Source organism: Centroberyx affinis, unplaced genomic scaffold (assembly GCF_046629955.1).
Source record: "Centroberyx affinis isolate AG114_WGS23_722 - 3 ecotype Tasmania unplaced genomic scaffold, CSIRO-AGI_Caff_v1 ptg000108l_1, whole genome shotgun sequence".
Taxonomy (NCBI): domain Eukaryota; kingdom Metazoa; phylum Chordata; class Actinopteri; order Beryciformes; family Berycidae; genus Centroberyx; species Centroberyx affinis.
The window spans coordinates 16,259-34,589 of record NW_027278810.1 but is presented as its reverse complement, the minus strand read 5'-3'; the positions used below and the strand labels follow the sequence as shown (position 1 = coordinate 34,589).

The window sequence follows — 18,331 nt, the reverse complement described above, 5'->3', positions numbered from 1 at the left end:
GTGTATTTGACAACTAATGTCCAGTGATGCAAAATGTCTGACTTGGAGTGGTGGCAGTAATCCAGACAAAACACAAGACGCATTAAAAGTGACATTTATTTAACGTGAAACTTTTTTTTGTTTTTACAGTTTAAAACATTTCATAACAACAAAACCCCAAGGCTGCAGCTCTACATCACATAGAAATAAGCATATGTGTTTGTATCAAAGCCATGGTAGCAGTATTCAATGGGAAATGAACCAAGGAGGTGAGCAATTCAGTTTGCCAGAATAGACTGAATTAAGAGTTTGCTAAAATAAACTGACTCATACATACACAGTATCCAATCCATATTAATTTCTTCCAGGTATAACATTGAGTACCTTATGAATAACAGCATCATCATTACAAGCTCTTTCCCCCAGAATATAAAACAGAAACAAAATACTGCAGCACTGCATCATGCATTTGTTTCATATGTCTGGAATTCAAATCAGTCCCCTGGGTTTTTATTGGTATGTTTCTAAAAGTGCACCAGCATACAACATTCTTTGATATCATAGTTTTGATACCTACTTGATAGATTACTAACTTACACCCTATGAATAATTTGCTAAAAAAAGAACAAAAATAAACATCTTTTTGAATTGATCACTTTCCATCACCCTTGACAATTAAATCATATGGTAAAAATCCACCAGAAAATGGGATTCATGTTATTTCAGTGTTCTTAGATAATTCACTCAGTATTTCTGAGTGAGGAGAACGCTAACAAAGCTAAAACCCAGATAGCCAAAAGACTCTTTTCTGTAATGTTATTCCAGTGGCAACAAATGGGAGGCTGATTTTGTTAACGCATTTAAGGGTGATGCTAAGGTCAGGCTTTTAAATCCAAATGAATTTTTTAAAAAGATATGAACCAGAAAATGTGCCCATATGTCCATAAAATCACCCTGGGTGCAGTCACTGTCCCACAGCTGGCCTCCCTTTCACTGTCAGTGGAGCTGCTCCAGGATTTGTTGCTTGACATTTTGGCTGTCTGGTGTCTAGCCATGGCTGTGACTTGTTCATGTTCAAAAAGTGTGGACTGGACTGTCTAAGATCAGAGATATACCATGAATTTTGTTCCAAGGTGGAATTTACCCCCCAATTTAATGTACAACAAAACACCAACCAGCAAAATCATAACTTCTGACACATGGATGCAATTTCGGTTTTCAGGTCTGTTCCATAGACGCTGCATTTGATTTAGATACAACATTTGAATTGCAAGCATGAATGTTATATTATGAGAATGCCCCTTTTGAACAGTTTGTATCGACTCAAAAGCAGCAGCAGAGAACGCTGCCCTCTACTGGCCAGAAAAAGGGCAACACTACTTAAAGCCAACAGGTGAGTGATTTATTATGTGGTAATGTACACACCAGCACTGACATCTACAGCCTAATGACACCTAGCTTTATAGGTGTATGTGGTAATCTGAAAACACCCAATAATAGTCACAATAAATCATGAGTCCATAATACTGGAGATTACAAAGTGTGTTGCATGCTTATGGCAAGTCTACAAAGTGTTGTCGCTTCATAATAATACCTGTTGGCTTTCAGCAAAGTGTCACCAACATGAGACTCCTCCCTATTTATTGACCTCAAGGGCAGATGCATGCTAGTATGCTACCATCAAATGATATAAGGCATTACTCATACATTACAGACGCAAATGTGAATAGCACTTAACATTCGCCACTAATGAGTACATAGAAGGACTATTACTGTTACCATTTTCCATTAATAAAGTTTCAAACAAAATAAAACAAGTGATATAATTCCTGAATATTTTCATGAGAGTTGTCTTCATCCATAACTCATCTGGCTGATTTCTGATCAGTGTCTTCACTTAAGTTTGAAACTCTGCTTAGAGTTGTTGCTCGTGTTGGTAGGTTCAGTTTTCTATATCCAACATCCTAAATCCAGGTTATGGAAAGATCTGCAAGTCAAATTTAGGCACAGATGAAATGGGATTTGTTGTCAACAGTATCAGTATCTGTGTATTTGAGGACGAGTTATGGTATGGTTTCTTGGATTTGTCAATGGGTACATTTACATGCACACTAGCTATCTTTTCTTTAAACTAATTAAGGTAATACTCTAACTACAGAAACTGTCATGTCCTCCTATTAGTCTAATTATCTTAATCAGTGCGATATAATAGGTGTAAGCCCAGCTAACAGATTTCTGCTTCGACTTTCAGTATATTTGGCCATGTAAACAACTTAGTCTAATTTCCTTCAGGTTTTCAACTGTGGGCATGTGTCACTGTGGCAGTAGCATGTTTGTTTACACAAACTACAACATGGCGGGTGGTTGTGGAAAATGACAACATTTGCCTTAATCTCACCATTCACAGTAACCAGAATATTGTGTGCATGTAAACGTGTCCAATTAGAGACCTGAGTTCAATGACGCAACTTGCAGGTGACAGTCAACAACTGTGAACAGAATAATCTGCCTTACCTCTAATAGATGAAGAGTACCCTTGTTCGGGGGAGGGTGGCGTAAGAGGGATCAGCCAGTTTACGCACTCTGGAGTAGTTAACAAACCCTCTGACGAACAGCATGAAGCCTGGAGCCCAAAGAAAAGGTCCATGATGCAGGCAATTAAAATCATAAAATAGAAGACATTAACTAACTCAATCATAGCAAATAAATGTTCCTGCTGGCATTTGAGAGGCATAGTACCAATTTTTATAAGATGTTTGGACAAAACAGGACATCAAATATTAGTATTAGTACACTAATTATTACAAATGAGTATACTACTGAAATAATAACAAATATTTAAAAAAGTATTAATATTAGTATATAAATACTATTTGTATATAAAACATCAGCAGTAGTATAATGTAACTTTAACTCACCCAGGGCCAGGAACACCCACCACAACCAGTACTGCCCATCAAAGTATCCAGGGAAGTAGGTAGAAAACTGGAACAATTATAAGATAGAGCCAATTAGGAGCAATACATTGATTCATATTTTGCCTGTCATCTAAAATCCTGATTATGTATACAAACCACCACAATAAATGGTCCTAGAAAGATAACCTAGATTATTTTCAGACTTTCATTTCCTCTGAGGACTAATACAGATAAGAGCAGCCACTTCTGCACCTAGTAATATTTGCATATCCCTTCAGTACTTGAAGTGGTAAAGATTTAAATGTCGTCTATTCAGTAAATGGCTCTTACCCTGACAATGAGAACCCATTTGATGAGGGACAGGCCGAATCCAGAGATGGCCCCGTATCGGCCAGCTGCTGATGTGGTCAGACAGAATGACAGGAAGAAGCCGATCCAGTTGAAGAGGAATGCCACTGGAGATGGCAAGAAAATAATGTATGAACACTCAAGAAAGATATAATTAAAATCTAACTGCATCAGACCATTTATCAGAAAATATGGCAAAAATAGCAACATTTTACACATGCACACTTGTCATTCTTACAACCCCTTAACCTCTGTCTTACTGGGAAAGGTTGATTGAGCACATGATGTCATTGTCTGGTTAAAATCTCAGATCCTCTCATATTTTCGCTTAATTTGAAGTACTACATGCTCCTCTATGGCCTGAGAAATTTCTATGGCCCTTGGACTTATAAAAACCTTTCAAACCAGTTGGATAAACTGAAAAATGCATGTTGGTCAAGCTAAAAACAGGACTGTATTTCTTAGTTCCTGAAAAGTTTTTCACCCAACAACAGTGATATGCAAAGAATCTCAGGAACGCTCTGCTTCACATTCACACAGATACACACATTCACACCTGGGAGCTGCCCAGTAAATCCCAAGTCTTCAACTGTTGGCCACTGATCGTGAGATTTGAACCAGTGACCATCTAGTTACAAACCCGCTTCTCTAAGCTCCAGGCTACCTGCCTTACAAACCTGTCAAACAAGTTGTGTGTGAAAGTGACTGCCAATTAGTTCACTCTTTTAAAATTCACTCTGAATGAAGTGAAGGAATGATACAGGGGCGCTTACTGAAGAAAGTGAGCATGAAGATGCCGTCATTTCCTATTCGCAGCTGGTCAGCATCTTCAAAGTCATCCCTGGCCACAAAGTCATCCTCCTGCACCAACAGCAAGAAAAAACAGAGTAGTGAAATAGGGAGATGTATGGCATTAACTTTGAGTTTAGCTTCATAAATGCTGTCTGCTGCATTGCAGTATGTTGCATTATAGGTTTTGTGAAAACTCTATTAGTACATGATTAGACACTAAGAATTATAAACACTTCCAAATGGATCTGTGAGAATGAAGCAGGGGTACCGTTACTCTTCCAGTGACCAGCGGGATAGCAGCCTCTGCTTTGGTTCTCTCAGCTTCATCATAAGAGGGCAGTGTGGTGGCAACATTGTAGGATGGGGGATTAGGAAAGCTTCCTCCATCTTCCTTGTAGTCAAAGAAAGCTGCGGTGGAAACACAAACAGCTATTCATCTGAGAATTTTTCCAGGCAATACTGAACCAAAATTGAGCTTGGAAAAAAACGAATGCCAGTAGTAACAGCAGAACCCAAAGGCAGCTAATGTTGAACGCTAACTGCTCACTAACTGTTAAGGAGGTTTGCAGGCCAACATGTGAAAATCTCCTTTCCCTGCCTTGAAAGGGAAATGGAGCACAGATCAGCAGCAGTGATTTGTCACTTTACCACACAGGACCAGGAAGAGATGAGTTACAGGAGGAAATAAGACATTCAGCACTTTATGTGTCTGTTATTGTTCATGTCCTGAGTCATGTAAGCCAAGTCTTTTTTTCTGGGTCATTTGGCTCCTAGCCAGGAACCTCCGTTTTGTTTTCCAAACACAATTAGCATTGAACCAGGTCCACAGGCTACAGCCCACTGGGTTAAAGAATGTGCCCACTTACGCAATGTGATGGCCCTTGCCCTCCTTTGAAGCCTTGAATGAAATTAGATACACTATAGACCTTTCAAGACAGCCATGCACACGAGCTAATCCCCATTACAACATTCACGATAACGTTAATGCTTAGTCTAGCACAATTCAGAGTGATCCAGCATTGTGTGGTGGAGTTGAGAAGGCTTATAACCTGCATTCGCTGCAGCGACGCTGCTGTAGGGTGGGGGTGCGTCCTGGGCAGGAGCCTCCTGGGATGGCTGGGCTGGCTCCTCCTCATTCACCAGCTGAGGAAGTGTTATAACAAGACAAAACAAGCTCTTTCAACACAAGGCCATCATGTGTCCTTAGGGAAAGCTCTGTGGATTGGCTACAAATGATAAAGAATCAAGTTTAGATACAATTTAAGGAAGGAGACAAAAAAGTCTGAGCCATGAGCGTAACAATTAATCTTCAAAAATGTCTTGATTTGAACGTGCAGGATACATTTGAACTGGAGCTACCCTGAGTGAAAACATAGCTAAAATGGGGCTGAATAATAACACAGAGTAACCGGGTTAATCAGAATAATGATGTTGCATTTCACTAACACACTGCGCAACAAGTAGCTTTAGCAGATAGGCCTAAATCTGCAACCATTCCTGTATCAAACTGATGGGATTAACTGCACCCACGCTGATATTAACACCTCTGATACATCAGAAAAACTACTTTGCCCGCAACCAAATGGTAACTAATGGGGTTGCTGTGCAGTCAGGATTTAATACATCATTTTCAATACATGTTCTGTTTGCTATTAGCTGCATAGACATCTCCACAGGTCCGTATTTGGATCCTCTGGTCTCTACTGAATGGGTGGGTTGGTCACACATTATGCCCAAACGACACTAGTCAGCATACCTGCTCAGGCCAGCTGAAAATATTGGCCAGTGGCTGCTAACTGAAAATGGGTCACATGCAGATTATACATGAGGGTATAACTTGTTCATATTAACGAATCATCATCTCAGGTTGAAAAACGGGTTTGATATAAGATGTCTAACGCCAAGTCGGGCCCGCCCGTAAACAAACGTCGGTCAAGCTCGTTGTTTTCTTTTCAGTGACAGGCTAACTGTTAGCTAACTTGGTCGTACATTTTAGCTTGCCAGCAAAATGTTACCTACCTCTTGATACCTCACGTTACTGTTTTGTTCTGCCATTCTGGAAGGAATGGATATTATTGAAAATGTCCACTTCAAGTGTGAAGATGTGTTATGTAAAAGGATTCTCGCTGACGAAGTAGCAAAGATAACGCTGCCTGACGCTAGTCGGCCATCTCCTTCTCCCCCTCCCGGTAGTTGGCTCTGATGCTGCCTTCACGTGCTGTCGGAAATACCCGGAGTCGGCTACGAGTTAGGCGCGCATGAGCGAGCCAATGAAGTGGTAAATATGACTGGAAAAGTCGGAATGTTGTATGACATCCGAATAGATGAGTTATGAGCTATGATAATTTAACACTTCCATGGTTATGACCATAGCGGGTGGATAACACGGAAGCTGTTTCAACAATTGGTGGTAAAACTTATGCCGCTGCAGCATGAGCTATGTGCCCCTTGATTTATTATATAAAACAACAGCCAACAAAAACAATCTTTGTCTCAGGACCCATATCGTTATTGTTTCCAACCAAATTAAAGTGCATGAATGATGTGCTACATTTCACATTTACGACTCTTGAATGCGGAAATAGAAGCGTACGAAGAGCACTTAAAGGCAGCATACGTTGTTCTGCGATGTCATGTGGCACGAAGGAACAGACTGGATAAAGCAAGTCAGGAGCAGAGTATCCCCAAACAAACACACACACGAAGACTTACAAATTAAACGCAATTTATTAGAAGAAGAAATAAAAAGCAAGGATATGTGAACGATTTCTACAGGGATTAGTTATGGTTACAGAGTAGAGAAACTTCAAGCACTGCTCGTTTGCCCTTATGAAACAAAGTGTCTCCACCAGAAGAAAGGATTCATTGAACAGTTCACTTTCGAAATGCTTCATATATCCACACACTTTGGATCAGAACTCTTCAATTCTTCTTGGGGGCAGAGGGAAGTGGATCCACCAGCTTGTTATGCACATGCATCATCCCTAAGTGAAATAGCAAGGAAAAATAGTTGTTCAGTGTGAGGAAAAAAATACATAGGAAAGCAAATTCATACATTGTGATTTTATGGTTCAATCTCACCTTTAAAGTACTTCACAGTTTTGACCCGCAGTTCCAGGGTGGCGTCCTCGTCGCACACAAAGACTGTCTGTGGGTGCTGCTGGAACGCAGACACTGTCCACATGTGATTCACACCTTCCTCTATAGCTTTGTATAAAGCAAATGCCTTGTGTGCTCCAGTGATGAGAATCATGACCTGAGAAGAAGAAAATGAAAGGGAACCAGTGGATATAAGACTGAGAGACAGACAGAGCACCTTTGCAATATTTTGGTGGATTTTGAGCTATGCTTTGCCAATTAAAAATAAGTAGCCTAAACCTGTTCTACAACAAACAAGGTTCTCACAGCAAATGATGATTCATGACACGTGGTATATTTGCCTGTCATGCAGAGAAATAGAGCAACACACAACAAACAGGACACACGGATAGGTGAAATTCATAGTCTGCTGACCTCCTTTGCATCCATGACAGTGCCCACTCCCACAGTCAGCGCCATGGTCGGCACCTTGGACAGATCCCCATCAAAGAATCGGGCGTTGGCCAGGATGGTGTCGCTCGCCAACGTCTTCACCCTGGTCCTGGAAACCAGGCTGGAACCAGGCTCATTGAACGCAATGTGGCCATCAGGTCCAATACCTGACATGGGAGAGGAGGATTTATTATTGTACTGACATCACCATTATAGCTTCAATCAGCCTGCTTATAATTACCTGACACCTGGGCAAGATTTAGCAAGAACTGAGCAAAGTGTGTGCTTTGTTTGGTTGGTTATAGTATATTCACTATCAACATTACGACCTCCTCACCTCCTACAAAGAGTTCGATTCCCCCAGCGGCTTTTATCTTATCCTCGAAGGCCTGACACTCCTCTTGGAGACTGGCAGCGTTGCCGTCGAGGATGTGGGTGTTCTCTGCTTTTATGTCGATGTGCTTGAAGAAGTTATTCCACATGAAGGAGTGGTAGCTCTCCGGGTGATCTCTGGGAAGGCCTACGGGATTTCACAAGAGCTTTTGTAAGTTCGTAGCTCTCCAGAACTCCTCCAAGCCGTTGTATGTGTAGAGAGAGAGGGGTACTTACCTACATACTCATCCATGTTGAAGGTTTTTACATACTGGAATGAGATCTCTCCATTCTTGTAGTACTCAATCAGTTTCTTGTAACAACCCAGAGGGGTGCTTCCTGAAGACGGAGACAAATAAATTGCACTGAAACACGGATTGCACTGGTGCTGTCCTGTTGCAGCATGTCTACATTATACTGGCATTGGCGCATGCAGCAGTTTGCCAGCAGTGTTGGGATCAAATATAATAGATTACTCATTTCAAAGTAACGTCATTACATATTACTGCCTGGGAGAGTAACTCAATACTCTACTCGTTACATGTTATTTTCTGTTACTCCCTCAAATTCCTTTGAAAATCAGGATAATTTAATTGCCTGTGCGATTCTATGTGGATGATCAGGAAAACTAACCAATGGTCTTTCTCGATAAAAAACAAAGTTTTGACAACAGTTAGATCCAGAGAAACTTATTTCCTGCCATATTCAGTGAGAAGACGACGGCTACTTACAGGCTATGGGTGGGATATCTTGACAACAAAAGCAACGACTTAGCCAACTTTTGATCGGTTAACTGTAACATTGTTTACTCTTCGTTACTCGTTACTGGGAACAATAAAACGTACCGGTGGGAAGCCCCAGAGTGAAGTATCTGCCTGCACCAGGATTGAACAGTAAAATCTTGTTCCTGATGTACTTGGCAGCCCACTCGCTCGCCTGGTCGTAGTCATTGAGGATGATGAGCTTCATGGTCCTGGAAAAAAGCAAAAGAAGAGGAAGCGTTTGCGCGTCTGAGGGAGACAGTCTCGAAGTAATTCAGGCCATTGAACACACCTAAATCAGACTTTAGACTCATCAAGGCATAACATCCAACAGGAAAGTGAGATCAGCGTGAATGTTGTGGACTACACTAAAACTGGCAGAAGGAACACAGCGACTTACAGACTATAATGATCGTATAATGTGACAACAACTTTCACCGTTGCATTGGAAATAAAATAAAACGAAATGAGTCACTGCATCCAAAACTATGTAGAATAAGGGTATCCGTGGATTTCACTCCGTGCAGACAGGAGGAACTATGTGCTTTGGTCATATGACCGATGTCGGATGCAAACAGCGCTCGGTCTGGAGGAGGCGGTGTTCAACTAAACTGGGATTCATTAATTCGAGCTGGGAAATCTAAGCCACAAACCAGAGAGCCCGTAAACCATTATTTAGTGGTTCTAAAATCACTGTAGAACACTGCGTCGAGTGGCTCATAGCTTTGAAGAAAAACAAAAACAAAACAGCAGCTCGTTGTAGCTGTAAAGAAAGGAAGCAGTTAAAAAAATGTTCAGTAAAACTTTTTAATCTATAATCAATAAAAAACATTCCTCCACCAAGCAATAAAATACTTTACCAGTCTACATAAAGTGGTTGCTAAGCGACACATAAATACCACTATGAGCGGTGATTTTCCGTTAACTACCAACTGTCAACTTGAATGGATAGAAAGGACACTTCCTATAGTGTATCATGGTCATTTCCTTTGGTCACCTAACATGGCTTTCATATAATTTTGACAACGTTGTCATGTAAATGAACATTGTGTCACGTGTGGACACAACACAGTCATAATGTTCATCATCACGTTGCCATGGTAACACACCAGCTTTTCGGAGTCTCATGCGCCTGATTTCTATGACATCATCAAACACTCTATGACAGTGTAAGCGCACCAGCCAAATGACCATTCAGGAGTCCGGATTTTAATGGGAATCTATCAATTCTATCAATTCTAATTCTATATTCCGACTACCTCTTGCGTTTTAATACTTCCACCGTACCCATAGCATGAGTTTTCTTAGCGCATGTTGTATTCGATAAATGATTACCAACCTTTATTACTTTGGGCTTGAAATGACATCAAATATATCAAACATTTAACAGGATGTCCCATATCAAGGGACTCCGGACACCGGAGTAATACAGACGTCGCAAGTGATTTTCAATAACTTTATTAAAACCATATCGTGACACAGACCAGAACACTTATAGGGCACACAACAGAAATAAATACCATCATGTGTACAGCGCTCATTGTCAAACAACAGGCTTATTGCGGTTGGCTTTCGATTTATTTCAGCAAGAAAGAAAGGGCATGCTATGGCATCAGAAAGACACCACCGGGAGCTGGGGTCAATGTGCTGCACATCCTGCCTGCTTTTGACTGTGGAGTGAGTTCTTGAAACACTTCACCAGCTCTAATACACCCAGGCTGCATCTCAATCTGAAACAATCAGCTCCCGTTCATCTATGTTGTTTGATCCCATAGAAGAACCCTTAAACCACCAGGAAGAGGCAGCGTATGACTTTTTCGGCCGTCTAATCTGCCAGATATTCTCTAAAAAACTGCTTTCTCTCTCCATCATGTCATCTGCAAGGGGACATTGATGACACTGAGGTGAAGAAGGGTGCGCTTGGTTCAGACTGAGGCACAGCCGTGGGGGGGTGGGGGGGGTGGGAGGGGGTTGCCTGCTTTAGTCAAGGTCCATGTCAGGCTTGTTTTCCGTAGTTTCTGAGGCGGGGTTGCCCGTGTTCTCAGCCGATCCCTTCTCCGCAATGTCGTCCTGGGCTTTCTCCTGTCCATTGACGGGCCCGTTCTGCTCTGCAGGCTTGTCATCCTTGGGAAGCTCCACCTTGGGCTTGGGCTTGGTCACAATGGGGTTACAAGCAGAGAACAGCTCCTGGAATATTATAGCAAGAAGACAACACAAATGAAGGTGTAAATTAAAAGGAATACACAGAGGCTTTGGGAGGTTCTCCTTTAACAAATGTGCCTAAACAAGATCTTGACACCAGCAGAACGCCAGCTTGCATTACTATCACAGTGATGTCACATTAATGCTAATGTACTTATTTGGTTTTACTTTAAAGCTGTATGAGGCAATTTCACATGCTGGCGGCCCCAAATGGTAGAGAGAGTCAACTGCTTGAAATATGAGGATTTCAATACCCAGAAATCATGCAACATGGCATCAGGATTGAGGATTGTTTATTGCCATTTGCAACCAGGGCACTGGAAATTGTACACACCTCCTCTCACAGTATCAAACAAAATATACAATATTACACATCAGTAACCTGTAAACTGTCCAACTTTCTCTTGATAGTGTGTGCTTGCTGCTGTTAGGGATCAAGTTTTGTATTTTGCTCTCAAGTTTCAATTCATCATTTTCTGTGTTCTATTTGTGGCTGATTTCTCACCAGCGACCACACCCAACACCAAATTAATAATAATACTACTTTGGACTGATAGGCCGAATCTACAGCGTCTAAATTAGGGGGGGATGGGATGCTCTCCTCTGTTGCAGCCCCACTTAGTGATTTAGGCCGACAAGGCACGTGTATTTTTACATACAAATCTTGCCTGGAGTAGCCGTAGAAGTGATCTTAATAAATGTGAATTTTGATTCTAAATTTCCTGTACTCCAATAACTTTTATCAACTCTCTGGTATTACGATGGTCTCATGCAAAGACACTCACCCTCGTTTTTGCCTGAATGTCTTTGACTTTGACAGAGGGATCCACCGTCAGGCTCTGTTTGCCCTGTTGGTTCATGGCACTGTTCATCCAGATCATAGCTTCGCCGGCCAGCTTGTCCACTTTGGTGACATCTGCCTCATCCAAATGGTCGTACTGTTCCTCCTGGGACGAAAAAACAAAGGGAAATGATGACAGCAATATAACACCATATAATGACAACTAATGCTGTTTGTAAAGATGGGCACATTTGGAGATATATAAAATGACAGCTGCATTTTTGGACAGCTGTGAAGATTAACAGAACTTGTTGACTATGAGGCACGCCCGTTTCAACATGACTACACATGTCGATGGGAGGCAGAGTCATTGCTAGCTAGTGAAGATGAGCAGAATAAAAGAAGAAGAAAAGAAAATGCCAATATTGTCCTTTAAAGGCTTTTTGTTGCACCTTCATTTTGTATGCTTCAACAACTTTCATGTACTGCTGGATTTGTTTTCCCAACTCCTCAAATGCTTTAGGTCTCTCCTCAGCTTCCATAAACCTCTCCTGGATGGGCTGGCCAAGTTTCTGTAGAGTATACATGTCAGTTAGAGACAATCTCATAAAAAATTAAATCAATCACTGGGGGGGAAAAAGCAATCACTATAGTAATTCTTACCTTTAATTCTGCCAGTTTGTCAATGTACACCTGTTTGGGTTGGTCCTCTCCATCTTCATACAGCCAATTTTCAGTATCCTCCAGTTTTAATGACATGGCATCTCGGTCCTAAAAATAGCAACAAATCACATCGACGATATGAAAAGAAATGTCAAATCTGTTGCAGTATTATGACTACATCGTGTTAAGGCCTTTGCTCTTTCCTTCTTGAGAAGTATTCAGAAGCCAAGTGGTCGATTACTCACAGATTCACTGACAAATTTCTCCAGTAGTCCATGTAGTTTGTCCCTCATGTCGTACACATACTCTTCTACATTATTCTTGGCGTCATTCCTCTCCTTCTCCAGCTTGTCCTGCATGATCATCTTACCCTGGGGACAAACCAAACAGCAAATATAAATCTCCAGACATTTCCAAATGATGCTTACCACTCAAACTTAGTCAGTGAGATTCAAGTAAAGACAGATAATCAGACTGGTGGATTTAGTAATATGTGCATGGACCAGTAGTAGTAGACTCTTACCTCATTTTCTACAAAAAGATTAAGCATGTCATCTGCTAATTGCCACTGTGGACTGTTTTCAATTGGAAGCTCCAGCACTTTTGTTTTGACTTTGGGCTTTTTGGCTTGTGGGGGCTGATCAGACTTCTTCTCGCCTTTACCCTCCTCTGTGGTAGTCTGAAGGAGAGAAGACTCATAAATTAATGAAACACAACACTAACAGGTGCAGAGATAGATACCACTGACATAGTATGGTCAACTTTGCTTTTAAAACCGCTTCCTAAAAATGTAAAAATAGATGAACACACATTTGCTTCACCAGACAATCGAGCTTCTGATGCTCAGAAGAGGGTGACACAACATCAGCAAAGCATCTTACCTCCATCTCTTCATTTTCAGGTGTCGTCTTCTCTTCCGTCTCTTTCTGCCCATCTCCCTGAGACTTCTGCTCATCCTGGTCAGTCTGCATTTTGTTCTGCAGAGGGATAAAAGAGGAAAATAGGCCATGTTTTTTGTCTCTCTACAGTAGTACACATATAAATCCATCTGCTGCTCAATGTAAAAGGAGATTTTATGATCACAGAAACACAATACTATGGAGAAATATACACAGATTAGTAATTTAGGACGGTGCATGTCTGTGGCACATATTTTGCTGAAGTACCTCCCCATCCTTGTCATTTGTCTGTTCCGTTTCCATGGGTTCCTCCGTCTCGTCAGACTTCTGCACCTCCACCAGGGAGGCGCTGGACACACTGAAGATTCCATGGATGTTCACCCGCACCTTGACCTTGACCTTGGAGCTCTCCCCAGATGCCTGCGGGACAACCTTCTGGATCAGAAACTGACCTGGAGGGACAAAAAGAACACTTAGGAGCACCTATTCCTGACATAGGCCTTGGCCCTCTCCTCTACCCTGCCAGTAGTTATTTGGCTGTTGTAATACAGATGTACACATGGTTGCCTATCCCTGGTGTAATACATGCAGAATAAGGTGAAGACGATCACGTTAGGCTGCTTACCGATAGTGGGATCAGGGTAGGGCAGCTCTTTAGGACAGTTGTAGTAGGCCTCCAATGAGAAAGGTTCTTTTCGGAAGAAGGTGAGCACTTTGGAGAAAGGTGCTGCGTGGTTCTTCGGAAATACCTCGCAGTCGCTGCAATAGAAAAATATTTCACTTTCAATTATCATATTCAATAACTAAAATCAGAGACAATACAAAAAAACATCAAGGACAGTGGTTTACCTCAAACCTTCCTCTGCAGCAGAATTCCACTTCAAAGAGATGGGGTATGGAACTACATCTGTGATGGAGAATTCACGCACTTTGAAGGCAGGTGACAGTATTGCGCACTGTGGAAACAAAGTATATTTAGAGGGCGCAATCAGTGCTGCAGTCATAATAAAAAAAAAATATCTAAAAGCAAGAACATCAATTTCCACTTTATTTTGAAACATTAACAGATGATAATTCACAGCATCACAAAAGACAATAAAACCAGTGACAACTGATGATACTCTCATTATGTTTTAGTGTTGAGGTCAGCTTTAAAACAAAAGTGAGATATACCTGCAGAGCGCATCCTCTGGCCACAGCCTCATCGGCATTCAGGGTGGTGCTTAGCTCCTTCCCAAAGAATTTGCTGATTCTCTCTTTGACAGCCGGGATCCTGGAGGCGCCACCCACTATCTCTACTGCATAGATGTCCTCCTTCTTTAGTTCTTATGGGACAAAAAGACAATTTCAGAGTAGCACACACAAACAAGCTACCATAAATGAATGTTCTTCAGTGGAATTAAAAAAAGACAATAGAAGTGAAGTAAAATAACAATTAGGGGGCATGAACACTTACTGGTATTTTCCATCAGACTCTGCAGTGGAGCCTCTACTCTGGCCAAAATATCAGTGCACATCTCTTCAAAGTAAACCCTGAGCAAGAAATTTTAAAAATACATACATTGGTTAAACTTTCAGGAAACATCTACTCCAGTCTATATTTTAAAGGAAGCACTATAGATAAATGCCATGAAACCATCAAACAACAAATGATTTCTTGCTGGCCTACCTGTTCAGTTTCCCAGAGACGTCAATGTCGTTCATGAAGCACTCGATGTTCAGCGGCAGGTCGGAGGAGTTGGCACTCATCAGTTTTTTTAGTTTTTCACACTCCTGGTAGAGCCGGACCAGAGCCCTGGGCTTGGACTTGACATCAAGCTTGTACTTCTTGCCAAACTCCTCACAGAAATGCTTGACCAGTACCTCGTCAAAGTCCTTCCCTCCCAACTCTGGGTCGCAGGCTGTAGCAAGGATCTGAGAAGCGGGGAAGAGACAGTTGAAGGGGTGAAACAAAGCTCTTTCAGTTTGGATAAGAAGATTAAGCATTTACATTGTTAGCTTTCTCCACTTCCACACACCTTGAGCTTGCCCTTATTGAAGGCACACACTGAGGTCTGGTATCCAGAATGTCCCAGGTCGACAAACACCACAGTCCTGGCCTTCTCCTCAGGAGGGGGAAGGTCCTGTTTGTAGATCCCATATGCCAACGCCACTGTAAGGAAGATTATTAATTAAATGATTCATCAAGCAAACAACTATTGGAATCAATGCAGAGGTGTGCATTTCACTAGTTAACAGGGTTTGACTGGTAGTCACCAACAATAAAACAATCCACGACACACATGTCAATGTTCAAGCCCTGTTCACAGTTTACTACATACCTGCAGTTGTTTCATTCATGAGCCTCAGGCAGTTGAGCCCAGCAATCTGTGCTGCATCTACTACTGATCTCCTCTCAGCATCAGTGTAGTAGCAGGGAACCTGGTAAAGATAGCATAGCTCTTTAAAAATTTGATTCCCCCCATAATTCAGGGTTTTTACGTGCAGTCAGTAGGAAGACATGTGATTATTTTGCCCTTCTACATATCATGTACAAGAACAGCATCAACACTGGCACAGTACTACTATGTAATACTTACAGACACCACACAGTCGGCCACAGGCTTCTTCAGTGCACCCTCCGCTGTCTCCTTCAGCTTAGTCAGCAGCATGGCAGTGACCTGCTCAATGCTGAACACCTTCTCCTCTTCCATGTACATAACCTTCAGGAACACAGTCAAATTATCAGACAAGATCATCACATTGTTCTGGGTGACAGCTGCTAAATACATTCATTATTGGTGTGAAGTTCAGCAAGTGACTGAATGATGATGGGCTGATAGAGAACCATCTATCTCATTCCTTGGCAGTAAGGTGTATTGAATTATATGATCATGACAAATGGCAGTATGCAGTGTTTCCCAAAGACTGTCAGTTTACTTTGGCGTTGTCGAGAAAGAGTCTTACTGATGACTTATTACCGACGTTTCACTTAGCAAGCCCACTGACTCATTTTTCCAGGCACTAAAGTCTCTCAATCTATTGCAACATTTGCTGACAATTGCAACATTTGCTGACTATTACACTTCCATCTGATCATGGAGGCTACGGTTCAAACTTCCTCGCCATTGAGTTTGTGTCAGCACAGACACACCGCAATCCGAAGGAGCATAGATGCACTGAGTTATGGTCATTTTAGTTCACAACCGCTTTCAGCGTTTGGCAGCATTAAATCTTAACTGTTTGAAAACAACATCGCGAGAATCAACAGCTTCATGCATCATGGCACCCGAAATGAATCCAAAACAAAAATGTGCCTGGCGGGCTGTTAATTTACCTTGGCCGGCTGCCCAAATATTAACATTGTATGGGAAACACTGGTATGATAGACTGTCACTAAGAGTTGAACAGATGACAGGCAAGTCAGTGATCTGTCACAGCACACAGGATTATATACAAGAATAGATATTTAATTTCCCCAAGGAAGTCATCTATATGCAATGTGTTTTGGCTGTAACTAACAGGCCCAGCCTAAAGATAAGTGATATTCATTAATTTCATTCTACTTCAAATGTGAGTGTTTCACATTCATCTCTTACCTTGATGCCTGTTGTCCCTGTGGGCATTTGTGCAAGATCATAAACCAAGCTGGATTTCTGGCGCTGGACAAAAGGATCTGAGAATGCCCTGCCATGAAATTTCTTGAACCCTTGGACTGTGTTCTTGCAGTTTGTGACAACCTGTTTCACAGAAAGCAGAAAATATTACAAAAGCCATTCTCTATCATATACGCCCAATCCATGGTTTGAAAGAATGTAAAACTTTGTGCATAGCAATTTAATGTTTGACACTGAATTTGATTCGTGCTGTGTCCATGCAGAGCACTACTGACGCTCACACTGGTGGCGCTAAGACAACACTGGTCCTGTTTTTGTAAGGTTAATGATGTTGGCTGGGGATGCAGCCTGCGTTACACCACTTCCCATGAAAACATACCTGGCTTTTTGCAGCTGCACCGATCGAGCGATTTCGTGGTCCAAAAGAAACACATGCTCTAAAAACAGAAGATATATTAAAGCTCTGACACCCAAAAGGAAAGGAAATATATGTAGTCAAAACAATTTCGGTCGGGGTCGATGTAATTATGTACAGTGGGACTGCATAATGATGTAAACGAACAAGTCCATTTTGACAGGGTCCGGCCTCCTCCCATCATGCGCCCATTTACGCCTACAGTGAAAATTGAATCCCCTGAGTGAAAAGATATGATAGTCTTTGCTAAATATTATCTCATCGAGCTTTATGTAGAGGAAGACCCCAAGGATAAGACAGCTATCATCATGTGAAGTGGCACCGATATTTCTCTCAACTCACAAAGGCTTCGTTTCAGCTAGCATTAGCAAGAGCATTCACGTGCTGTTTCCTGGGCTGAGATCACTCATGTAGCTACCAGTTAGCATGCTAACTAATGGCTAGCTAGCAAGCGTTAGCTTCACTCTTTGTTATGAAGGCCACAAACGGATTCATTTACACTCTGTAACTGATGAGAGCGCAAATAATAAAACACAGAACACACACAAAATGAGGTACCCATCTCCACTTACGGTGTACATCGGTCGCTGTATTCATTGGCGACAGTTTCAATCCCTCCGGCTCTCGCTACCGCTACATAGCAGTTCATAAACCCGACGTCAAACCCGACAACAGACATCTTCACTAATTGTAGAATTAAGTGTACAGTAATTACAGTGAAGTGCAGAAATACTGTTAAGTGCGAAAGGTGACAGCAGCTACACGTTGTGTTTTATTTCATGCGCGCTATCCCACCCTTGTTCCATGAAGCTGTGTAGCCTGCGGCGGATTAGCAAGCCGGTTGATGCGTGTGCTAACAGACAGAGAGCGTTCAGGAACCTTCTCGTGCTCCGGTGCCACGAACAAGCCCGACTTCCGCCCAGCTGATTTCAACATAAAGGCCCCGGACATTAACGGTAAAATGTGAAACAAAAGCGTCCAACTGCTTTCCAGATGTTATTATTCGATGCTTTGACAGTCTTAAATGCTGTTTGATTTGTCAGACTCCTCATGACACTTAGTTATAACAACTGC

The 18,331-nt window shown here is 41.8% G+C and overlaps 3 protein-coding genes across 8 annotated transcripts; all 3 read right to left on the bottom strand.

Annotated features, from left to right (window-relative positions):
* Nucleotides 1–1,379: 1,379 nt before the first annotated feature.
* On the bottom strand, nucleotides 1,380–6,225 carry ndfip1 (Nedd4 family interacting protein 1). Its single transcript, XM_071525070.1, has 8 exons — nucleotides 6,057–6,225; nucleotides 5,087–5,180; nucleotides 4,306–4,445; nucleotides 4,019–4,106; nucleotides 3,228–3,352; nucleotides 2,898–2,964; nucleotides 2,494–2,602; nucleotides 1,380–1,966 (listed from the first exon to the last, which is right to left on the bottom strand). The coding sequence occupies exons 1-7, from the start codon at nucleotides 6,090–6,092 to the stop codon at nucleotides 2,496–2,498; spliced, it is 657 nt and encodes a 218-aa protein (XP_071381171.1). The 5' UTR covers nucleotides 6,093–6,225; the 3' UTR covers nucleotides 1,380–1,966; nucleotides 2,494–2,495.
* A 520-nt stretch (nucleotides 6,226–6,745) lies between these two features.
* Nucleotides 6,746–9,247, bottom strand: gnpda1 (glucosamine-6-phosphate deaminase 1). Of its 2 annotated transcripts, none has more exons than XM_071524985.1 (7): nucleotides 9,102–9,247; nucleotides 8,786–8,913; nucleotides 8,178–8,279; nucleotides 7,906–8,088; nucleotides 7,551–7,735; nucleotides 7,119–7,293; nucleotides 6,746–7,021 (listed from the first exon to the last, which is right to left on the bottom strand). In XM_071524985.1, exons 2-7 carry the CDS (start codon nucleotides 8,907–8,909, stop codon nucleotides 6,960–6,962), a joined length of 831 nt encoding a protein of 276 aa, XP_071381086.1. In that variant the 5' UTR covers nucleotides 8,910–8,913; nucleotides 9,102–9,247; the 3' UTR covers nucleotides 6,746–6,959. The 2 variants fall into 2 exon arrangements, with proteins under 2 accessions (XP_071381086.1, XP_071381095.1); XM_071524994.1 differs by having other exon boundaries at nucleotides 8,994–9,242.
* Nucleotides 9,248–9,971: 724 nt separating this feature from the next.
* On the bottom strand, nucleotides 9,972–18,118 carry hspa4b (heat shock protein 4b). 5 transcript variants are annotated; one of them, XM_071524875.1, is made up of 19 exons: nucleotides 17,830–18,118; nucleotides 17,222–17,279; nucleotides 16,825–16,965; nucleotides 15,826–15,948; nucleotides 15,568–15,667; nucleotides 15,265–15,398; nucleotides 14,916–15,160; nucleotides 14,703–14,779; nucleotides 14,420–14,571; nucleotides 14,096–14,202; nucleotides 13,872–14,005; nucleotides 13,499–13,698; nucleotides 13,229–13,321; nucleotides 12,871–12,996; nucleotides 12,593–12,718; nucleotides 12,348–12,455; nucleotides 12,137–12,256; nucleotides 11,689–11,850; nucleotides 9,972–10,888 (listed from the first exon to the last, which is right to left on the bottom strand). In XM_071524875.1, exons 1-19 carry the CDS (start codon nucleotides 17,934–17,936, stop codon nucleotides 10,682–10,684), a joined length of 2,520 nt encoding a protein of 839 aa, XP_071380976.1. In that variant the 5' UTR covers nucleotides 17,937–18,118; the 3' UTR covers nucleotides 9,972–10,681. The 5 variants fall into 5 exon arrangements, with proteins under 5 accessions (XP_071380976.1, XP_071380967.1, XP_071380951.1 ...); XM_071524866.1 differs by having other exon boundaries at nucleotides 9,973–10,888; nucleotides 12,871–12,999; nucleotides 13,229–13,324; nucleotides 13,514–13,698; XM_071524850.1 differs by having other exon boundaries at nucleotides 9,975–10,888; nucleotides 12,871–13,041; nucleotides 13,169–13,324; nucleotides 13,514–13,698; nucleotides 17,830–18,117.
* Nucleotides 18,119–18,331: the final 213 nt, after the last annotated feature.